Source organism: Merops nubicus, unplaced genomic scaffold, assembly GCF_000691845.1.
Source record: "Merops nubicus isolate BGI_N331 unplaced genomic scaffold, ASM69184v1 scaffold4455, whole genome shotgun sequence".
Taxonomy (NCBI): Eukaryota; Metazoa; Chordata; class Aves; order Coraciiformes; family Meropidae; genus Merops; species Merops nubicus.
The window spans coordinates 16,100-40,254 of record NW_008608819.1 but is presented as its reverse complement, the minus strand read 5'-3'; the positions used below and the strand labels follow the sequence as shown (position 1 = coordinate 40,254).

Sequence of the window (24,155 nt, the reverse complement as noted above, 5' to 3'; positions counted from 1 at the left end):
ACTAGTAGATCACTTTGGCCATAAAGAGTTTAAAGATTATAAGAGGGTTTGTTTCCTATTTCTGCAACAGAAGACAAAGAGTTCTGAAGCCAGGAAACCGACTGAAAAGAAAGGAAACCTTCTCTGAAAGTCTAGTGTGTCAATTAAATGCTTTCAATTTGTCTAGCTGACTTGGTCTTAAGGAAACTAAAATACAGTATGGTTTGAGTTTTGCATCTAGTTAAAGGCAAGCTGCCAGGACTTTGACAGAAATTAAAATAGCCCATGTTACCAAACGCTCATATTTAAACATGTAAGATTAGCAAAAGAAGATGGCAGGAAAAGAAATTTATTTCTTAATGTCCACAAAACTCCAGATTCTTCACTAAGTTAACTTCACTGTGTTAAAATACAGTAGTAAAAGGAGAAAAGAGAAAAGTATTGCAGATAATAATAATAATAATAAATAATAAAATGCATACATTTCTACTTGATCCTTTGCTGTGGGAGATAAATCAGTCTCGGGAGACAAAGAGCCTTCTAACTTTTTGTGAATCTTCTCCTCTGTTTTGGAAGAAAATTCCAAATGCTTAACAGAAAAATCCAAAAAGCCAGTGTATATTATTAACAGTATTTATCAAAAAGCATCAGGATATATGCCTGCAATAGTAGTAAAACACTGTAAATAACAACAGAATTTACAGTCTTGTTATTATACATAAGGAAATTATGTTACCTCCCAAGATTCAAGGTTTCCACAGTTCTTTGTTAAGTCCTGCAAATTTCACCAAACACGACTGGCTACCAGCTGCATGCAGCTCCACGGATAGCAATGTCCCTACTCAGAGACTTGCTATTTAATTTTTAGTTATCTAATATGCAAATCCTTATCCCCTCCTTGCATTGCTACATAGAAAACAAGATTTTTTTTTAAGTCAACTATTTAACTCAATATTTTTATGAATGGTTGCATCTAACTTTTCATTACTGCACTAAAAAGAAGTATGCCTGCAGTAGTTGCTGTGCGTTGGGTGGATGTAAAGGCACATCTCTTGTGCGAGAGATGACTCTAAAGATTTCTAATTCTTTATAGTAAAATCTGTAAGATGCAAAAAAAAAAAAATGCAGTGAGATGCATACTAATTCGACTTTTTTTTCCCCCAAACTCAATGGTCAACATCACCTTGCTTAGTAAGAAAGCATCATAGTACAGCACCATGACATACTAAGAGCTGACTAGTAATTACTACTTAAAAAACAGAAAAAGGAAACATCGTACTTTAAGCAGGTAAATATTTATCCCTTATTTATTCCTATTTATACTACACAATAAGCACATTAATTTTACTTTAAGTAGCATATGAATTTTACTTTATTATCTTTAATAAAGGCTGCTGGTATGTGCCTGAACAAACATATCTGCACAATGAACTTTCACTGGAGACACAATTTTATATTAATACTCCTTGCCCTAAACTTGACAACATCAAGTCCCCACTATCATTCCTCTAAAGCAGGGAAGTTTTAAATGCACCTTAGTTAAAATAGCTAGATTTAACAGTTTCAAGGCCAAACTACTTTTTGCAAGTATCAATACACAAAAAGCAACAAAATCAAGCCTATTTTATTTTGATCTCTTTTGGTGGGAGGCAGGATGCTGAATATGGAGCATTTACTAAAAAAGCAGGCATAGCTGGATATGAACAGTTTCAGCTTCTCAATGATGAAAACTCCAGTTGTGAATGGCTATTTCTTAGGTAAACGAAGCATACTAGTACAGAACTGCTTAAACTATTTGAATGAAAGTATTCAACTGTATTTTAGAATTGCACGGCCTCTATTAAAAGCTACTAAATTAACAGCCCACTCCCCCACCCCCACATCTCAGAACATCACAGTTGATAAACACAATATATGGTCTTAGAAGTTAAAAGATTTATTCCTCACCTTGCTTACTCTGAAGGTCTTTCAGTCTGGAGCAAAGCTCCTCCACTAATGTTTCAATCCCAGAGCTCTGCATAATAACAAAAATACAGGAGAAAACACATCTTACTAAAAAGAATATTCATTTTATAGAAAGACATCTTAGCAGACCTATTTTTCTTTTTGCATGCTAACTATGCATTAAAAAGCAACCAAAATTATTACTACATAAAAGTCCATTCACTAGAGGTCAAAATGATTCCACCAAATACACACACACATTCACACAGAGGTTTCAAGCTACAGGTCACATTGTTGCATTACTGCATATCCGAGGTTTTGCAAACTCTGCCTTGTCACATTTATTGCAATTTATTATTTAGGATTTAACCCAGAGTCTCAAGATAAAAATTCAAGAATCAACTGATCATTCAGATGTAAATTAAAAAGCTAAGCCTGACTCTTTTGGTCGCACAATTTGTACCTGAAAGAAAGGGACTGTTAAAAGGATATGGAAAATCAGGAGTGAAGGTGAAAAGCAGAACAGCATGAAGACATGTACATGTAGGCAGCAGGGAGAGAGAGGAAATTCTTCCACAGTATCCTCATGTAAAACATACCCCATCGTTTTACCAGTTCATAATGCCCCATTTTTTTTGTTTTAAACTTTGTGTTGTTTGCTCAGGAGAGCAAAAGGGAAAAATAAACAGCTTATTCATCTTCCCTATAAGCCTCTATCTTCCTCCTTTATTCCCCCACATAAACTTTCCTTACACTCAAGCTTCCTTTTAAATCCAATTTCAGTGTTATTCTCTACATGCATTTTCTTCTGCTTTTACTACCTGCCTAGACTTGCAAGCAGTTCTAGCTAAAGCAACAGCACCAGAACAGTAAAATGCTGGTAGAGAGACATGTACCAAATGGGACAATATACCACCAACAGTTCCATCAGAGAAACCATGTGCTATTCTAATGGGATAAAAGCTGCATCCCAGCCAGTGGAATACTGACTTGCAGCCTTTCCTTTTGGGAAAAAAAAAACTAGCTGAGGAGGGTACTGTGTAGATATTCGTGTTCTCATTGTTTCAATGCTCAGGGATCACATTTGGAGGTAGCACTTTGCACTTTCCGTAACTGCAAACGGAAAGCTGGAATCACAGCAAAATGCAGCAATCCAGAACTGGGGAGGAGGATGCAAGAAGCGCCCTGCACATTATCGTGCAGCTGGGAAAGGAAACAAGGGAGAACTCTGCAGCTTCTTGTAGCCTATGTGTAGTTTCCTCAACTCCAGCATCTTATCGCCATCAAGACTGGAGATTCTGAGACTTACACAAACCTCCTACAAAATGATCTCACCTTCAAAATTTGCTGTGATCTTGTGTATACATAATCATGAAACACACATTTCTCTCCAAAAGTAACAACACAGACCAAGTATCAAGCTAAGGAAATGCATTAAAACATTTCATTTGCTGTGTAACCATGGTGGTATAAAGATTTTGGTTTCCCAAGATTTATGAGTTTGTCCTGTCTCCTGATTACTGGCTAGAAACTGCTGAGAAATGCAACTACATGTTATTAACCACAAGAAAATACTATGGAAAGGGAAATACTAATTTACACAGTGAAACTAGCTTTAATTCTCTGTCAGAAACACACATTTGAAAAATCATACACTGAAGCAGTGACTTACATGCTTACTCCTCAATTTTAATTATTTGCAGTCAAGTAAGAAGGCAATTTTTTTATTCCTAACTGCATTGCTGCACTGGTGTGCTAAATATAAACCTTTATGCCACATACTTAACTGAGGATGACTTAGCAATATTAAACATCAGAAGGCATCTTCCATAGCCGTATATTTACCAAAAGAAATTAAATCATTTAGAAAGAACCAAGTAGCACAGTAACATGGACAAACCTATGTAGTTGTAATAATTGCTACTTTATGCCTATACCACTCCTGGCTCCCCCCTCCTCCCCCCAAAAGGGCAACAGAGGAGGAGCTGGCCTTGTTTTTGCCTAGCTCTTCAAACCGTCTAATCGAAAGGGCACCTGTAGCAAACACACAAAATCTAAGTAATATAGATTCACTTCCTTATTATAACATCATGTCGAACAAACCAACCCAAAAAAAATCCCCAAGCCCAGCAACAACATGCTCACCATGACACCGAAGAAGTGAAAACTTTTGGAATCAACGCTTAATTTCCTCCTCTACCATGAAACTAATACTTGAGTCAGCTGACAGGCTGCACGCTGTCTGGCACTGCACACCAATTTAGCAAGGGCTAGCTTCAAAAAAAAAAAAAAAAAAGGCTGAGGGGAGAAAGCCACTATGCAGAATGCAAAGTCTCCAGAGACCACTTGCTCAATCTCTTACTGCAGTATAGAAAAAAAAGCTCCAGACTTAACATAACGAATGCCTCAGCCATTATTTCTTATACAACTGTGTTATTCTCCCAATATGACGTTTAGTCACTTGTGTTTTTTTTCACTGTTTTAACTCAATGCAGCATCGTGGTTGCAGGATCCCCACTGACAGAAAATATTCCAGGCACCAGCTTGGTTCGGCAGGACACAAACAGTTGACAAAATTATGTGATCTGCCTGAACTGCTTTGCTTATGTTCAAATTTAAAGACAGTCCCCAAATAGCACAAATACTAGAGTAGCTTGAAAAGATTTTTTTAACATTGAAGTGCCCAATTATGATTGCTTTTGTAATTCCAACACCAAAGGCTTAAAACTCATTATTATCTGCAAGATTATTTAAACTATTGACACAGATTTCTACTAACCCTTTTCTCTCATTCAAACTACAAAGGGCAGCACATAAGGTTTTTAATTCTTATTTTTCATTCTGTGTAACAAAACTTCCTCCACACCAAAAACGCTTTATTCTGTTCTATTGTTTCCAACATATTTCTATTTCTTTTTCCTGCTTTAACTTACATCCAGTTCCACCAAAGTTGTTCTTTTTGGCTTTTCAGAAGCCAGGGAAGGATTACATAAAGGAGAGGTGTTATGTTACTGGCATAGGAGTGACTGTGCTAACAGATAAATTAAGCTTCTGAACTCATCCAGCATGAACAAAACTGTCAATCTGTGTGCTGGAGTTACAGGACTCCACTAGCCAGTGTCTTTCTTACTGACCAACAGAAAGTAAGCACCCTTCAGAGCCAAACTAATGTAGTTCTGCATAATGAGGAATGAGAGTATCATAGAATCACACAACATCTGGGCTGGAAGGGACCTCCAAAGGTCACCTAGTCCAGCCCCCCCCCCACCAATAAGCAGGGACATCTCTAACAAGATCAACCTACTCAGAGCCTCATCCAGCCTGATCTTGAATGTCTCCAGGGATGGGGCCTCCACCACCTGTCTGGGCAACCTATTCCAGTGGTCTGTCACCCTCATATTGAACAACTTTTTCCTAACACCTAACTTAAATCTACCCTTTTCTAGCTAGAGAGTAATTAAAGAAGACAGCAAAGCTCACACACATTTTTTATATGTATGTAAAACTGTTGGTTTTGTGGATTTTTTTTTTTTTTTGGTTGGCTTCGTTTCAGTGTTTTTGTGGGGGTTTTTTGTTTGTTTGTTTGTTTTGGATTTGGGTTTAGATTTTGGCTGTGGTTTTGTTGTTTGTTTGTTTTTATAAAAACACAGACATATATATATACACGTGTGTCTCTTTATATGTGCAATCACAATCATAGAATGGTTTGGGTTGGAAGTTACCTTACAGACCATTTAGTTCAAACCTCCCTGCCATCGGGCAAGGACACCTCCCACAAGACCAAGTGGCTCAAAGCCCCATCTAACCTGGTCTCGCACACATCTAGTGATGAAGCATCCACAACTTTTCTGGGCAACCTTTTCCTGTGCTTCACTACCCCCATAGCAAAGAATTTCTTCCTCACATCTAATCTAAAATTACCCTATTTCAGTTTAAGCTGTTACCTCTTGTCCTATCACTACATTGCAAAAAATCCCTCCCAGCTTTCCTGTAGCTTGCCTTTAGGTGCTGAAAGGTTGCTGTGAGGTTTCCCCAGAGCCTTCTCTTCTGAATCACCCCAGCTCTTTCTCACCCTGTCCTCACAGGGGAGGTGTTCCAGCCCCCTGATTATCTTCATGGCAGTCCTGTGGACCCACTCCAACAGGTCAATGTCCTTCTTGTGCTGGGGGCTCCAGAGCTGAATGCAGTACTCCAGGTGGGGTCTCATGAGAGCGGTAGTAAAGGAAGAGAATTCACCTCACTCAACCTGCTGGCTACGCTTCTTCCAGTGCGTAGAAACCCAGGATACAGTTGGATTTCTGGGCTACAAAGTATGTTGCTAGCTCATGTTGAGTTTCTTGTCAACCAGTACCCCCAAGTCCTTTCTACAGGGCAGTTCTCAATCCATTCATCACCCAGCCTGTAGCTGTGTTTGAGACTGCACTGACCCATGCGTAGGACCTTGCACTTGGACAAGGGGTCATGTCAAATCTTAAATCAAAGATCTTTATAACATGCTTTACTTTGAAAGTAGCAGCCAGAGATGACAAGTCGCAGCTTATTAGCTTTAAACAACCCAGCTGCTTTGGTGCATAAGTTCACAACCCTGCATAGCTGCAGAAAACGTTCTGAGAAGACTTTAAATCTATAAATTCAGTTACTTCTGAAATATTTTTATAAATTTGAAATTATTAGTTTGTCAACCATGTAAACAAAAGAACATCACATACACCAAATTCAAATCCATTAATTACTGTTGCCTATGTCAACAGTGGCTTCTACCTTCTGACAGTTTTTACTAAAAAGCTGTGCAATATTAGCTCCTCTCAGATTCTTGATGAATCTCTTCGATTCTTGCTGATACTCATGTCGGCTACCCCGTTACATCTGAACGTTGCAAGCAAGCACTGTACAGTCACTGTCCAGGAGATTTAACTAGTTTTCCTTGCATTTGATCACAAATGGTCATGCACTGCTATTACTTCACATAGCTATTCTATGGAACTAAGGATAGCAGTGTTCAGCAACGTTTTTCACTTTTGCTGAGCTTTTACCCCTTCCCATCACCCAGTAATGATGGTCTGGTTATAGCTCCCGTACTTCCATTCAAAAAACGCCATGCAAACGTCTACTTTGTTCTGCAGATCTGCATATAGGCAGTAGCCAAAACTTCTGGGCAAAAAAGGAAAACAAATTGTGCTAGCCAGTCTTTTAGCAGGTCACAGGAGTCCCCAGAGATGGTACTCTGGCTGTAGTGTACTAGGACTGTTTTCTTGGCATGTAGCCTGTCACCAAGAGCAGGATTAGGTAGCTGTTGCTTTATGAATCAGCTGTTAAGCCACGAGGACAGAATAAGGCACAAAACATGATTCATTGCAACCACGCATCCATTTCTACATTTTGTAGGATGATGACAGCTAGATAAAACTCTAGGTTTTAATTTTCTACATTTTGATACGGTACAATTAATCTGATTACAAGTACTCTCAAAGGAGCTGCTCAAGAGAAAGAAAGACTAAAAAAGGACTATAAAAAAAAATCTCTAACCCAAGATCATCATTATGTAAATAAATGAATAAATAACTACATCTAAACAGTAGTCTCCCTGGGGTGTTCAATCAAGGTAGAGTTCACAGGAATAAAACAAGGCTCCACTTTGCATTATGGGATTTTCCTCCAGTATAATAAAGTAGATGACGCTAAGAAACATTAAAGAGTATGTATTTGTACAACACCTTTTTACTCTTCAGTAGTATAAACACAGTTAGATCTTTGTCTTTTCACTTGAATACATAATGATTTGCAACAAAGACATTTGACCATCCAGAAAAACAAATTCTATTTATTAACTTTCCTTTTGAGGCTCATGAATACTTGCAATACAAGTAATCTTCAATAGATTGGGGTTTTTTTGTGATACTATCTCACGCAATATGAGAGTAATAGCTCTCCAACAAGGCAATAGAAGCACTTTTTTGCAACTCTCTTAAGTCTTGTCTTTTGTATTAAAACAATATTAAGAAAGTTAAATGACATATCTAGGATCATGCTCAGATTTCAGAGCTGTAATTCACCACTTCACACCACACGTTCTAAGAAAGATAACAGCACATTATTTACTAATTCTAGATAAAAGAGGTCAACTACTAGTTCAATTTCACTTAAAATGAACACGCAACCCCTAAACGTAGGTTACTAGAGCAGCTATCTGTCTTCTGTTATTTAAAACTTAATTCTTGTAGCTTGCTCTCCCAAAGAAGGCTACATTGCGATAAAAGTTATCTCCCCCAAGAAGGGACAATTCCTCTCTAGAAATTCTTCTTCTTTATTATTCATCACTTATAAACAAACATGCTGACTTCAAAGTCGGGTAAGACTTACTATCCCTCTCAACAGTGCTGCTGTGATTTCACTTAATCACAGTAGTTCAGCTTGCAGATCCTGAAATGTTATCTATACTCAATGAAACAGGAGAAACTATTTAAAGTATGTTCCTGCCAATTATGCAGCAGTTATTTTCTGCATCAAGTGAAAAGCAGAAAGGACACTTGAAATTTCCCCAGTAGGTACTCTGCCATATATCACTAAAGTTTGCTTGTGCATATGATAAGAATTCATAATGGATCCCAACCCAAATTTTTAGGTAAAATTATTGTTCTACATTAATGAAAATCATAAATAATAGCATTGTTCTGTGATGAAACACAAGGCACTATTCAGGAGAGCTTTGTATATGAAAATGCCAACTTCTCAGGCATTTTCACAGCCGTGCTTGTGTATCTGAGTGTGCTGCCTCCTCCCTCCAAGACAGGTGTATGCAAACTTACTTTCTGCCCCTGACTTATCACAGGAGCTGCTGGGGAGAGAATTGCCTTCCCCTATTTTGCTCCCATTATCATTGGGAGTACACGCAAGGTGAAGTAACTTTCACTTAACACCTACTTTTAGCCTCCAAGACAAAATTATCTGTACTAGGGGAGATACTTAAATATAAGAAATACAAGCATTATTTTACTTCTTTAAGCTTTAATGTACTTCTGCTGTCTTGATGAAAACCAAGAAAAAGATGCCCAAAAAAATGTTATGAAGTAACTTCTGCATAGACTAAGCTCCCACAAGGAACTCCTCCAGTTCATGATATACTTTTTCTATGCCAAGAGAACTCGTACAAAAATTGGCATAATTAAAACTTTTGCCAGCTTCCATTAAAGTTACTATTATACTCAGAGCAGCAGCTTCAGTAACATGAATAATTGGACATGTAGAGACACGTGGTACTATGAATGTCTACTTAAATGCCAAAGTCATAAGGAAAAAGGAACTGATTTATTCTAATTATTTTATTCTGTCATGGTTAACTTAGCAAGGCAAATTCATTTCAATTTTCTCTTTGGCACCTGAAGTTATAAAACACAGGCTAACATAGTTTGCCAAATTCAATACCACATAGCTTGCTTAGTACATGGATGGAAAAAAAGGAAAATTTTTGAAGGTAATGGATTTGGTATTTTGATTTGAATGCATCTGATTGAACAGAGCAAATATAAATTTTCTTAAATCACCACAAATTAAATTATCATTGAAAATCAGTGAGTGGTTGGAAATAATAAAATTCTACGGTACCTCCTCACAGAAGAAGATGACATCAGTCTTAGCTTGATTTTATTTTTCAAAACATACATTTTGTCTAGAATTATTCATAGCGCCTGAAAAATTGTTAAATCCTGTCCTGACTAATGCTGTGTGTTCTAGAAACAGCTAGTATATCCCTTTCCAGAAGGCCAACCCTGGATACAACACAGGAGGTGGAGAACTTTTTCTGGTTTGGTGAGGTGTTTTGGCATTTCCTCTAAGAAAATTCTGAACAATCATCCTGAGAGCCACAGAAAAGCTTACTACTGAGCTAGTCAGGATATGCTTCAAGAAGTATTACAGTTGTTTTGGAACCTTGACTTCATTTTTTTGCTTTAATACATTCGGACTTTTCAACAGCAATTTCAGCACTTCATCTTTCTGATTTGTTGTGATGGCTTTTACACAACTTGTGTTGTTCTCCTGCTGTCCTTTATCTTCACATTAACAGTGATCATCCTCCCACTGCATTACCCTCCTTACAGGGCTTGTTGACTAACTTTTTTCACTTCTTTTGAAAAGTAAGTTAAAAAAATATTGGGCACTTTCTTTACACATCTCTTGTTCATTGATGTTTACTAGCTGATTCCCTGGCACCCCCAGAGCAGTGGTCAGAGTGTGTTGCCCAATTAATATTGGCTTACATCAGAGAAACAGAGAACAGCAGAAATAAATCAGTGATTAAAATTAGTTTTAAATTATCCAGTTAATCTGGCATCCTGCTTAAGCAAAAACAAAGCTTAGTCCCTGAGCTAAAGGCTCCATGGGTCCTTTTGCCCCAGTTCTCACACATCACTTTTGGGAAGCACAAAACAGATGATGCAGTAGTGCCTTGGTTTACCTGGTACCACAGATGCCACAATGTGTGGAGAACACAAGAGCTAACTCATCAGTAAAAACATACTCAGACCATAACCAGATGATTAATTCGGCCTGATGAAGAGTTTATTTCTTCTAGCAAGGTTTATGTACAGAATTGTAGTAACTAAATAAATGGAAAGTTCGACAGTTCTGCACTTAAGAGTAAGAAAGATCCCAAATGCTACATTTTCAACAGAATCTTAATTTGTGCTGAAAGCAAGGTACATTTGAGAATAAGATAACCATTTCAAATTTTTAACAATGCTGTTTACTAGAGCCACACTTCCTTCTCGAAGTGCATCCCATATGGCACCAGATACCAGAAGGGTCGTATTCCCCCCTCACAGTCTAAAGTAAGCAAAACAAATGCTCCAAGTAACAGCATGCCCACACCTGACTACATGTCAAGGAAACTACTTTTATCAAGTTTCACCAATTGTATTTCAGTGTTACCCCCAAGCTTCAGTGTTACCCCACTTCTTAGAACAGTGGGATGGAAGGTACTGTTTGCTTTTGTCAAATATATCTTTCAAAATTCATTATGAACTCTACCAACCAAGACTAATTCTGACTTTAACTTGTTGTACACTGTTTCACGTGGCAGTTAGGAGATTCTAAGAGCCTGGTTAGCTCAGAAATGGACCACATTGCCTGAAAACCCCATTAGGACATGCCCTAAGAGATCAGCAGCTTTAGACACTATAATGTCTCAGGACATGCTGTGGAACAATTTAGGTGAAGTGGCTGCTTACAGGCAGAGCAGGAAAGAGCCTGGGAGATGTGGTTCCATCAGTGCAGAAAGCAAGATACCTATGAAGTAGTGTCCTTTGCTTGTTCTTAAAAGGTCCTTATAGAATTCAGCAGAAGATACACTGACTGCTTTAACTGAAACTTTAGCACCATCTTGGGGTGGAACTTCACATAAAATACTGCAAGTGTTCAAAGAATGAACTGTATTACACTGAACTGCAGTAACACAGCTGAAAATCTGCTTACTCAATTGAGCAATGCAACTTTCAGCAGAAAACTAGTCACTTAAAAGGTAATTAAGCTTGGACTTAAGACCAATGGACAGGCAACATGGGCAATTTCAGCATTATTACTGAGAAATATATCTACTGAAAAGCCTTAGACATATTAGTCTCAACAAGTAATCTCAAATTCTGTTCTTGTTCAGACAGTATTCACCTTCAAAAATACAACAAAGGTGAATTTCTAAACTCTTACGTTTTTTACTGAACTTCTGAGTCTCAAAGACACTGCTTTAAGTTGCATTATTCAAATCCAAAATAATTTACAGAATCATGAAGCGTAAAGAAAAAAAATGTTTAAAAAAATCTCTGAAACTATACATGAAAAAAAATTACCTTCCCAGTTTTACATGTACCAGAAAGGAATAAAAATAACAAGAACAACAACAAAGTCATTCAATGCTGACAGAAACAGCTGTTCTTACTTAAAATTTGAGGCAGCAATTTCAGGATAAAATTTCTTATTTTCCTCAAAGAATTCTTAAATAAATACTCCTCAGTCCTAAATAGCTGGGTTTTTTTTACCCAGCAGTTAATTTAGAATTGATACCTCTACTCTGCCAGTTAATCACATGTTAAACCAACATTTTAAAATTTCTTCTACAATTCAGCAGTATAAGAATTAAGATAAAATCCCCACTCAAGGTCAATATTAACAAGCTTTGAACAGTCTGAACAATCCTTCAGCACATCTTCGCACTGATGTTTATACTCCATTCAAATGATTTGGAAAAAATAAAGCTTTAGAGCTACAATAAGAATAGCAAGTGATTGCTACATTAAAGTGCTTGTCTTAAAGGTTCTTCTCACCATCACTCTGTCTTCATTTTCTGGCAAGTTGCAATGTATTTGCATTTCCTCTGCTTCTGACTGCATCAAGAGCATCTGCAGCCAAAGATTCATACGAATACAGGCAATTTGAGACACCAAAATGCTTGTCACACAAAAATACTGCCTTCATAACATACATACCTTAACAATTTTCCTTCTTACATATACCAGATAGCATCTGTCAAAATCAGGCCTCCTCTCACAAAACCAGTCCACAACATGCTTTGCCACGGCAAGACACTGTGATGCAGAGCAGTCAAAAGCCTGCAGCTCCTCTGACTTGTCACACTCCATAACTTTAGAAATGTTTTAGAAATAAACACCAAACTGTAGGCTTTTTGAAGTCAAATGTTTGTTCTCTGCACCATAAAATCATAACTAGAATCTTGGATTTCTGTCTCAGACTACTGTTTTACAGCATTACTCTTTTAATAAGAGACAAAAAAATTTAATTCAATCAAAAATAAGCTGCCAAATAAACTGCTCCTTAAGAACGAATACTAAGTCAATTAAAATCCACAAGAGACAAAATTTCAAAGTATTTATTTCAACCATTAAAGACTGACAAAACAGTGCTTACTGTTATCAAGTCAATTTTCATCTCATCTATTTTATGACTTTTTTTTCCAATCAAGCACCTTCTTGAAGTGATCACCCAATTTTAGGGCCTTTGATTACTAGCAGGGGGGAGGAGTCTGATTGTCTGCAATTTCTCAACACACTACTGGTTAAAGTAATTAAACATAAACATTAAAATTATAGTACCTGGATCTTTGCCATTTCCTATTAAAGAGAGAAAAGTTACTATTAACCCTCAATACCTTCTAATTCTCTGCAGATTTTTCCCCTAAAATAAATCAATCTGCAGAATCCTCAAGTCTCCATGTAATTGTCTCCCTATTCATGATTTTGTTTGTGTGTGTGTGTGTGTCTATACACATGCATATGTATATATACTCTCTTCACATTCAGATACAGGGTAAAGTTTTTAACCACGTGACTTAAAACACAATTTTATTGAAATATACTTAAGGTTGAATACACTAAGACTTCTTCCAATTACTCCCAATACTGGAGCTACCTCACCCTTGCTCACTTTGCTTCAGTGCTAAGGTTGAAAGAAGAGGTTAGGCTGGAAGAGCAACTGTTCTGTATCTGTGTGAGGATATTGGTATTTCTGTATCCACCTACTCCGAAAAAAACAATCACAAAAGGATAGCAAAACTATGTGACAAGCTCCAGAACTGCCCACATGGACTATTGCCAGAATCCTTGCAAGAAGAAAACACTGTCATAACAAAGCTGCTAGTTGGCATATTTATTATTGTAATGAACATACCTCCCTATTTGACCTATTATTTTAAAAAAAAAAAAATCTCTACAGGTAAATATTTTCAGATGATTCAGAAAACTAAAAAAAAAAAAATCAAGTGGCATTGAAAAAAGTTTTTCTTTGTATCTCAGCAGTTGTCATAAAGGCTCCTCGCTCACAGACTACTAATCAAGTTTGGCTACAGTTTACAAGAGAATTTTTATCTTGTAGAGATGAAATTGTGAACATCGCATGGAGCAGTTTGAATGCCTCAGCAGAAACTGTATTTTAACATTACAGTTCACAGTCCAAAAACTACTTATTATTCCCATCTGATCATCACAAAGACATAAGTACAGAAACCAGACATTACATAAGTAATCAGAAAGAAAAGATTACTTCAAAATACCACTGGCATCAAAGCAGGACCATACTTCCTCAAAACACCAGGGTAAAAAAATGAATCAATCAAAAAATACATAAAAATCTGTATTTCTCTCTTATGCAACGTGTTAAAATACCTACAGAACACTTTTAATTAACTATTTTTAAGAAGATTTAAAAGTTTCACCCTGTGTTTGAAAAATTGAAAAATTATAACTACAATTTCATTAAAGAAAACAAATGTGCAAACTTAATTGTCTGATCATGTAACAGAAGCCAAAATAGCCCTGAAATAGCACAAACCTACAGGTTGTAGATCACAGGTTAATCATGAACAAGTAAAATCCGACAAGGCAGCAGGTACCAAAGGAGTAAGTTATGCTTCCTTCGGAAGGAAGAAGTTCTACATTTCACATTGCACATCTTTTTATTATTTCAAAACTCGAGTTGGAGGATTTCCTCCCTTCTTCCGTTTTAGGTTATACAAACTTTCAAGTGGAGGCAGACCAGGGATTATTAGTAAATTTAACTCTTTCCTTTTTCTTCTCAACTAGATTTCTCTATGTAATATAAATTCAGCTCTAAGTGATGCTCCTTGATTTTCAGCTCTGTGAAGGTGCATCAAAAGAACAATCTCTAAAGCTAAAAATCAATCAATATTCCTGTGGTCTACATGAGACAACTACTTTCTGGTGTTCATTAAATTAGTATACAAAGATAATCACATGCTCAAGAAAAACATTTCTTGCAATTATTTCTTCATATTTGCTTCATATTGAAATTAACTTTCACAGTAGTCAGAGTGCTGACCTCAATCTTCTGTAACTGTGAGAACAGAGCGTGTTACCAACAAAATTATATTTTGCATCGCTTTGGGAAAATGGGGGGTTGGAAACCACCCAGTTACTCAACTAACACTTTAGTAACAGAACACATGCCCAAGTAGCTTCACGACCAATAAAACTGTATGTGATGGCAATGAAGGTGAAGGTGGTGGCAGTGGCAATAAACACACTAATCAACTCCACTTCCTTCATTATTCTTGGCCACATACCTTCCTCACTCTTGCTGGCACAAGTGTCTGTGCTACAAATCTGACTAGGAAACCTCTCTGGGTTAACACTTCCTCCACCCCCACCAAGTTCATCTCAGGAAACTGGTTCACTTGCCCAATCCAGACCTCCACACAACCACACAAATATTTGCACAAGCATGAACTGTGACCATAAAGCTGTACAAAGCAGTTATACAACTAGGCTGCATAGGCAGGGTAGAGGTTTTTTTTACAGTAATGACAGATCAGAGCGTCTGTAGTTCTGCAGAATGAAAGACAGACCTTCTCATTTCTGCTGTCTGAAAACATCTCCCTGGAGAGCTTCCACTGACCTGTGCTACAGACTATTTTTTTCCTTTTTAAACATTTCCTTTGACAGTCTCTCCCTTTCTCCACCTTTCCATTGAGATATATGGTATAAGTTGTCTCGGCTATCTTCCTTCAGCCTGTTGCCTTAACCTCTCCTCACCTCCTCCAGTAAATCCACTTTAAGTCCACTTCCACTCAGTGATGTAATCCAGAATGCGTTTGCTACTATACATTGAATTTTATTTAGTCATTCTGGGTTAGCGTTACAGCACACACAAAGCAAGATGGCTTTCTGCCCAAGTATGCCATTCCTCGCTGCTCACACAGAACCCAAAGCAAATTAAGAACGTTAAGAAATATCTTTTTGCAAAGCTTTGTGGTAATTTCAACACAAACTGGTGCATTGCAACTGCCACTGACAAGAACAGGTGAGGGAGGTCTTGCAGAAAGGAAAGCATGACACTGCACAGTGCAGAATCTTCTGTGAAATCCCACTGCTATACACAGATTTCATAATTTCCTAAAGCAAAATAAAGAACTTCAGAGAACTCTGGGCAAAGTTGCATTTTAAAAAGCCACAAATTAAAAGATAAGCATCACAAGCAAAATATATCTAGCACAGAGAAGTGCATAAAATCTTAAGAATCTATTAATAAATAGTTCAAACTTACTTCATCTGAAGCAGAGCGAAGACACTGGACAGCAGCCTGTTTTTTCATTTCCTCTAGTGTTAGATCAGAGCACTTTTTCTTACTCTGTCCCCATTTCTTGTAAGCTCCCTTTTCCCAGCCCAGGAAGATGTCATTCTCCTAAAATAAAAACAAAGAAACTGCATTATTTTAAATACATTAGTATCTCAGTACTATAGCAGAACAGGAATACAAATAACAGTCTGTTCAAAATGAAAACAACCTCATCTTATCTACTAGAAGCTACTTTTTGCCAAATTAAAGATTTGTTTTATTACAGAAAACTTGCACTTACTATTCAGAAAAGCACATATCTTTTTCACAGGACACAAAGACTACTCACACTTTCCTGCAATATTTTCCACTCGCAAAGTATACCCATTAAGATCATTTTATGGGCAACTTATGATTGAATGCATTACTATAATTTACAGAAAATACGTTAGAGAGTTTCACTGATCTCTGAAATAAAAAGGATGAAAGGAAAGCAGTTCAGACTTAGGATCAAACTTAAGAGAAAGATAAACAAGCCAAAAGAAGAAAATGCAACATTAGGTCCCAGAGCCGTCAACTCAGTCTCACAATGAACATCATTATGACTAGAGATGGCAGTGACTATCTCAAAATGAACCTGAACTAATTTCAGAAGAAAATTAGACACTGGGATGTGCATGTGTTCCCATAAACATAAGAACACTTAACTAAGAACAATAAAATCAAGGAAGAATGCTATTGTACTACATGCAATCACCTGAAGCCAAATAGTGTCTCTTTTATATTGCTTTTCAGAATTTTCAAATTATCAGACTTGCTTATTCTTTGCTGTCCATTCATACATATACATAATTTCCCATGTTTGTCTCACCAAAGAAATACTTTGGCTGCCAGGAAAATAATCTTTAATGTAAGCTGGTCTAAATCATCATCTGTAGAGAGATCCACAAACACCTGATGCTTTTCAACATACCTGTTACTGCCTCTAATGAACTCCAGGCTAAGGCCTATCCTCATTTAAAACAACTCCCTGTTCCCCATGGCTTCAAAACGAAGCAAAAACAGGTTGTCAGTGAAACTAGTTTTCTCTGTACAATCAAAGACTAAGACAGGGGAAAAAGGAGGTGGAGAAAGAACAATCACTTTCAGAAGCAGACATGGTAATATCTGCTGTTCATGATTTTACATGATTGAGTCCCTCAGGAAAGAGTAGAGCATTTTATTAAATTTCTATCTTAAAGTATTATTTGATCACCAAAAGTGGAGAAATGTATTTAGTTCTGAAAGGACAAAAAGCTACTAGTCACTCTGTTTTACCTTATACCTGTGCAAGATTCATTTAAAATAAGAAATCTGAACAGGCTACTGGTTCTATTACTAGAATGACTAACAGAAAGAAATAATAGAGAAAAATAAAATTCTCAGAAAACAGGCTTGAAAGACTGTGCACATCTACACCCAATTTTTAAAAAATGAATGTTAGTCTTTTCCAAAAATGTAGTCTATATATTTATTTATATACAGTGAAGCTCCAGAGCCTTCTTAACTCTTCCCAATATTCATGTGGAAGGATACAAACCAATGCGACCCACCTGCCCCTTACCAGCTTCCAAAGCCTGTCCTGCTCATCCACATGAGCATAATTACAAATGATAAAACAAACTGAAAGTGCAAAGCTTCATGATGAACTTCAGAACCATACATGTGGCTAAAATGTTGGTGAAGTATCTGTATTCTTTAGGATAATGCTGTCTCAAGAAATCCAGTATTTGGAGTGCTTCATTCAATCCTGAATTAATATATAGGTGCAAATTTTAGAAAGATTTCTAAATTGTTTCTCCTGCTCACACAAAAGCAGCAATTCCACCACTTCCTTCCACACTACCAAGAAACTGGAGATGCAAAAGAAAAGCATGTTCACTAATGACTCTTTTTACTTTCATTTGTTAGAAAGAATACCCACTATCAGTAAAACAAGACATGACAGCTTGTGGTAAGACTGAAAATTGTTTTGAAGCCCATAGTCTACATAAAAAGAAAATCTGTGTTAAAATGTACTACAAGAACCTTGCAAGAACTACTCATATTTCATAAAAGCTGGAGTCAAGCTCACTGATGCAGACACAATATATGACTCAAGGTCCCAGTTTCTATTCAGGTAAGTAAACAGGTTCAAATTTTGCTTTATCAGCAGAACACACAGGAGAGTAATCCGATTTAATAACCTGATCAAATGCCCCAAATGGGGAACTCAAATCAGCAGAAAAACATGTTTTTGAAAAATCAGGGTTTTGGTTTTTTTGTTAAATTTAGGGAAACTCCCTAAGATTCTCTGTGTAAATGCACTACAGATTGAACTGGATACATACTAAGATGATGAAGAAATATAATGTTGTGGGGGGTTAACCCTGGCTGAGTAAGTGATGCCCACCAAGCCACTCGGTCACCCTCCCCCTTTCCTCTCCCTTCTCTGCAGAGCAAAAAGGGGAAAAGAAAATAAGATGAAGACAAAACCCCTTGTGGGTTAAAACAATGGCAGTTTAATAGGAAAGCAAAGCCAAGGAATGCCACATGCAGAGGCGAAGAGAAAAACCCAAAGATCTATTCTCTACTTCCCATCCCCAGGCGGTGTCTGGACCCTTCCTGGGAAGCAGGGCTCCAAAACGCGTGGCAGTTGCTCCAGAGGACCAAGGAGTGGCTACCCCTCCCCCCCCGGCTTTGTCCTAGCTTTATAGCTGAGCTGACTTCATATGGGCTGGAATATCCCTTTGGTCAGTTTGGGTCAGCTGTCCTGGTTACGTTCTCCCAAGCTCCTGCCCCCCCATCCCACTGCAGGGTATGTTATGAAGAACCTTGGTGCTGTGTGAGCACTGCTCAGTGGTAGTCACAACATGGGTGTTATCAACATCCTTCTGACTCCCAACACAAAACCTCTGCATCAGGAGGGCTGCTATGGGAAAATCAGCTCAGCCAGACCCAATACAAATATATATCAAATTTTCAGATAATATATTGAACGGTCTTAATTATCTATATTGTCAATGTTTCTATTTTAAATTATACACAAGAGATTTTAAGGCAAGGATTTCTATTCTCTTTAGAGGTGAGAATAAAATACTTAATCAAAAAAAAATCCTGAATCAGACAATTTTGAAGAACGCTTCTTTTGGAGCACTTTAAATTGAGAACAAACCAGTTGTTATTCAAGCCTATTACCAGTTTGGCATTTCTTGCTCTTGCGTAAGTTATTACTGGCCAGTCAAAACATGCTGCTTCAACAAGCAAGTTTTTGTCACAAGTTCATAGGAAAAAAAATAAGAAGCATTCAATAATGTAATTTCTAAAATACAAAATAATTACACACACAGAGTCTCTTAAGAATCCAACTGCAAGAATACCATCAAAATAAGTAACCTAAACATTCAGACAAGATCATATAATGTGAAAGAGAATTCCCAAAATAGTTAAGATATGCAAGCAGAGTCCTTCAAGGTTAAGTAACACGTGAGCAACATTTCCTTCTTGTAATTCTCACTTAACAGATTAAGAGATATGGCCAAGGAATGGGGATAAAAATCACCCCCAGATTTTTTAAGAGGCAAGCATTTGCCAGAGACTCAGGAAAACAGCTGATTGGTATTTTTGCCATGAACAGTTTGGAATTGTGTATGTACTGAATGTCTGGCTGATTCCTGTCCAGTGCAGTACATAAAGATTAAGTTTTGTCTGCTTGCTCCAAACTGGGGCATTAGTCTGCAGGCTCCTCTACCAAGCTGTAGTAGAAACCTTCCTTACAAAACCTTTTTTAGAGGCGCTAAAATGCAATTAAAACAGATCATTAAACTACTGGACAGGCCAAAGGGAGAAAGAGAATGAATGTTCATATGGACAGACCAAACGGTGAATGCTTGTGCCATTGTTCCTTAGAAAACAAGCTCAAAACCAGGAAAAGATCACTCAAAGCAACAGCTATACTGTGGTCATGGATTGTACAAGATGCCACAAACCCAAAACGTTTTGACAGAACTACAAAATCTGCAGATCTTTGCCTATGAGCCAGAATAGGCTCAAGCCAGCAGCATTTTCCAAAGTCAGTCACATTCTCTCTTTCCACAAACACACTCAAAATAATTCCTGGATATCAACACAAAATTTCCTTGCTAAAGGCTGTCATCAGTATATCTCAAGTCAGCAACAGCTATCAAGATTTGCAGTGGGTAAATTAAAACAGAGACTATGTAATCTGACACAATGAAGCCCCAGGTAGTCCATCAGTCCCGGTCTCTTCTGGCAACAAGACTTTTTACAGCACTGATGTTTAACCAAGTGCAACGTCTGCGTAGACAGATATGAACCATTACACATTACAAGAAAGCTTTTCCACAAAATTTATTCAAAGAACTCCAAAACACAGCTCTTGAGATGTTTGGATCGGTAGGGAATGGAAAAAAGCTCTAAATTGTATCCAAAATGGAATAGGTCCTCACTACCTCTAGGTGGATCTCATAATGGAGGATTTGGGGAAAACTGCAACAGATCACATGTGTATTTCCCCTTAAAAATTATTCAAGAAGCAAACTGTATAAACACTTCAAGTTATCCTCCCTTTTGAAAAAAACACTTCCCCTAAACTGAGATTCAGGAAAAACTCCCATATGTGGCTTACAGCCAGAGGGATATGTATCTTTACGTAATGGCTCTTTACATAATTTTTAAGAGACACTGCATCTCTTTACAATTAAGGAGAAAGGACTATAATGGGCCTGGATTGGCTCAGACATTCCTCACAGGCCGCCTCACACCGAAACAAAGATAATGAGATGATACATATGCAAAACAATTAAGAAAACACAAGGACAGTGACACAAACTCGGCTCTTGCTGCACAGTTCAGGAGACAAAAAGCAGAGAAGGGCACAAGTTTTTTCCATATCAAAAGCCATGCTACCACAGAATTGAGATGACTGGGAAACATTCTTTACTGTTATATAATACCTGGGTTTGGAGTAATTACAAAAGAAAGAATTGACCTTAGAGTCCTTGTGAAAAGCCGGAGAACCATCTAGCCACTACAGTCACCTCTTTCACAATTGCTGTAACTGGAACATTAAAATCCTATACGGTTGGACTGTAACAGAAGAGCTGATTATATATCAGACCACATCACATGCTGCTGACTTGAAGGTCCTCAAGACTTCAGGATTGGTGATTCCACTAGCTGCAGGGAAGGAAGAACTCTACCTATCAAAATCAATCAAGAGTATAAAATCCTGTAATCCGAGTTTCTGTCAATTATAAACTCCTGCTTATAATCCTATCAACCTGAAAGGGCAGTCTACGTGTTGTTCACTAATTAGAAGTTTCTCTAGGCTGAAACCAAGCAGATGAAATTTGATCACACCCGCTCCCAAGAGTGAGAGAACATGCAAATGCTGCATCTGTTGAAATCCTACGTTTGTTGAGCAGGCTGCCTTTGGAGTTTTCCCATTAAAGTAAAAGCAGAAAGAAAGAAAATTTAGCGAGGCTACAGCTACAGCAACATCATTCTATTTGCATGTCTTACCTACATGGCAGAAAAGAAAGCAAAAAACTCAACAGAAACTGCCACTACAGAGTCCATGTACCTAAACGGGACATGGTATGACTGGAGAAGTTATTTTACAGCATTTACAATAGCTCTCTTGGACATAGGCATAAAGTTCTGTGGCAAACACCACTGTAATCATCTGATTTCAGAGAACATAGACAGTGCACACCTATCCTTGGAGACACGTGGTGAGGGTACTGTCATGCAGTGATCTACTGTACAAACACTAAGGAAGTACCTCAGTTAGCCCCAGAATCCAAAACAATAAAATCGTATCAGCACAGAGATGGCTGCAAATAAATACGACTCTTATGAGAAATACCCAGCTTGGCACTGGAGCTTGTATCTCTGCTTTGGGTTACGTAAGCCTTTGTGAGAATACACTAGTAGTCATAACAATAAAAAAATGATTCTGTTATTCTTTTTGCATGACTGTGAGATATACCACAACTAAGTATAAGATGCTATTTAGAAAGGCACAAAAGGTAATATAGTACTGATTTGAAAGGCAGCTTGGATTGCTCAGAGCGGAAGCTAACGCTGACAATTTAACGGTACTACACAGATGTGGTTGCTTCAGTAGGACAGTGCAGAAGATAGTCACCACAGACCCTACTGAAGTTTGATGTCCTGAAATGGTTATTTCTCATATTGGAACAGAGACGTTTGCAAAGCAATCAGCATGTCCATATGATCACTCACACCAGTACAAAAGCAGAAGACAGTTCAAAAGAAAAATTTCCCCGATAACCACAGGGTTGAGAACAAATGCGTTTCTTTTGCACTGATGTATCTGCCCAAGGTGACTACCCTGAAACCTGTACAGTTTCCACAAATACAATGACCCAGACAGCCTACTGCTGAGTTCCAATCCCTACCACCACAATTCCTATCCTAAAACAGAGTAGGGATACAAATGCATAGTCCGTGATACCCCAGATCTACCCCACATCCAAGTCACAAAGACAAAAATATAGAACAGAGTAGTTCTCGTAACTATCAAGTCAAATGCTAACTAAAAACTAATGAATTAGAAAAGGGGAAAAAAAAGGAAGGCAGAGAGAAGGAGAGGAGGAGAGTAAAAATAATAATAAAAAATTAAGAATAACTAAAAAAATAATTTAAAAAATAATTAAAAATAAAAAATAGTCCCACAGATTCTCACCAAGTTAATAACATATACAAGAGATCCATTTTCCAAAGTTTCAATGTGACAGTGTGAGTCATATAGTCCTCAGCTAGTCACTCCTGAAGGGGGAGGGGAGCACAGCTCAGTTTTACTTTGTGAATGTTTTAACTTAGTTGTCCAAATTTTTACAGAAGTGAAACTATTGTCTGCTAATAAATAAGCTTTATAGGCATCTTAATGTGAGGATATAGTATTGTTTCTGAAATGTGATAAATTGTTCTTTTTCAGTTTACATGTTTATGTATGAGAAAAAGAGGGGTTTTATTCCCAACCCTGCAAACATCTACAAATTTGAATACTATAAGGACTTCAAATTAATCACATAGAAAAAGCACAGGCAGAAGTCTTGGTGACTTTTCCTACCTAACTACTCTCTGCTTCATACACAAATTTCCACAACTTGAATTCTACATACCTAGTTTAGGTTATGATTAAAAAACTAAGGTGAGAAAAATTTAAGAACTGTTACTACAGGAATGTTGCACAGTTTAATAAGCAGTAACACAAGTACAAGATAAACTGAAAATGTTTTGCATTAAAGAAATTTACTTCCACAAGTTGGCACTGAAGTCTGCAGCTTAATGACACGGTGTGCAGCGGTCACACAGTATTACCCGCCTGTAACTGAACTATACTCTGCATATTTTAATGCATTTTTAAAAAATTGGTTTGAATGAGACTCAGTTATTTCTTCAGCATTACAAAAGAGATGTTGTAATTATACTAGAACTTGCACTGTCATATTTTGTTAAATGGGCATACTAGCCAGATTAACATTTAAGACAGGGTTAGTGTAGTACAGAGGACCAAATCCTCATTTCTCCTCCCAGCTTTAGATTAGCGATGAGATTTTCACCTCAAACACAACAAAAGACATCAATTTCCCTTAAATATATAGATGTGAAAAAACATCTGTTACTAGGATACAGATCTAGACATCAGGTCCCTCTACTGGGTTAACATGGGATGACAGGGAGAAAAAACGCCCCACATCCAGGCGGATCTAGGGACCCAGCAGGCACATCACAGCGCCGCCAGGACGGAAGCGTCCCGCGGCACCAGCACACGCCAGCCAAGTGCAGAAGAGCTGGCAAGGATATCCCCATCCCAGCTCAGTGACAGGCCAAAAGCATTGATGGAGATAAAACCACAGAGTAAAGACCTAAAATCTGTCATATCTGGACTGCAGTCTCTTTTCCACTGACCTGTTCTTAATATAGAAAAGAAAACTACATTTTGGACTGTAAGTATACATGTGCTAATGATGAAAAAGAGTACAACCTATGAGCAGAGAGTCAGCAGAAGTGTAGCTATCATTCTGAAGACTTTGTGCCCCACCATGTAAAAGACTACCTGAACAGAACTACTTCAAACCAGCCTA

General features: G+C 37.6%; 1 protein-coding gene across 1 annotated transcript in view; it reads right to left on the bottom strand.

The window, feature by feature from the left end:
- KIAA0232 (KIAA0232 ortholog) overlaps window positions 1-24,155 on the bottom strand; it is a 47,969-nt gene that overhangs the window by 17,272 nt on the left and 6,542 nt on the right. The window contains 3 exon segments of the mRNA XM_008940366.1: window positions 462-543; window positions 1,927-1,993; window positions 15,988-16,125. Coding sequence (XP_008938614.1) covers window positions 462-543; window positions 1,927-1,993; window positions 15,988-16,125 — 287 coding nt within the window.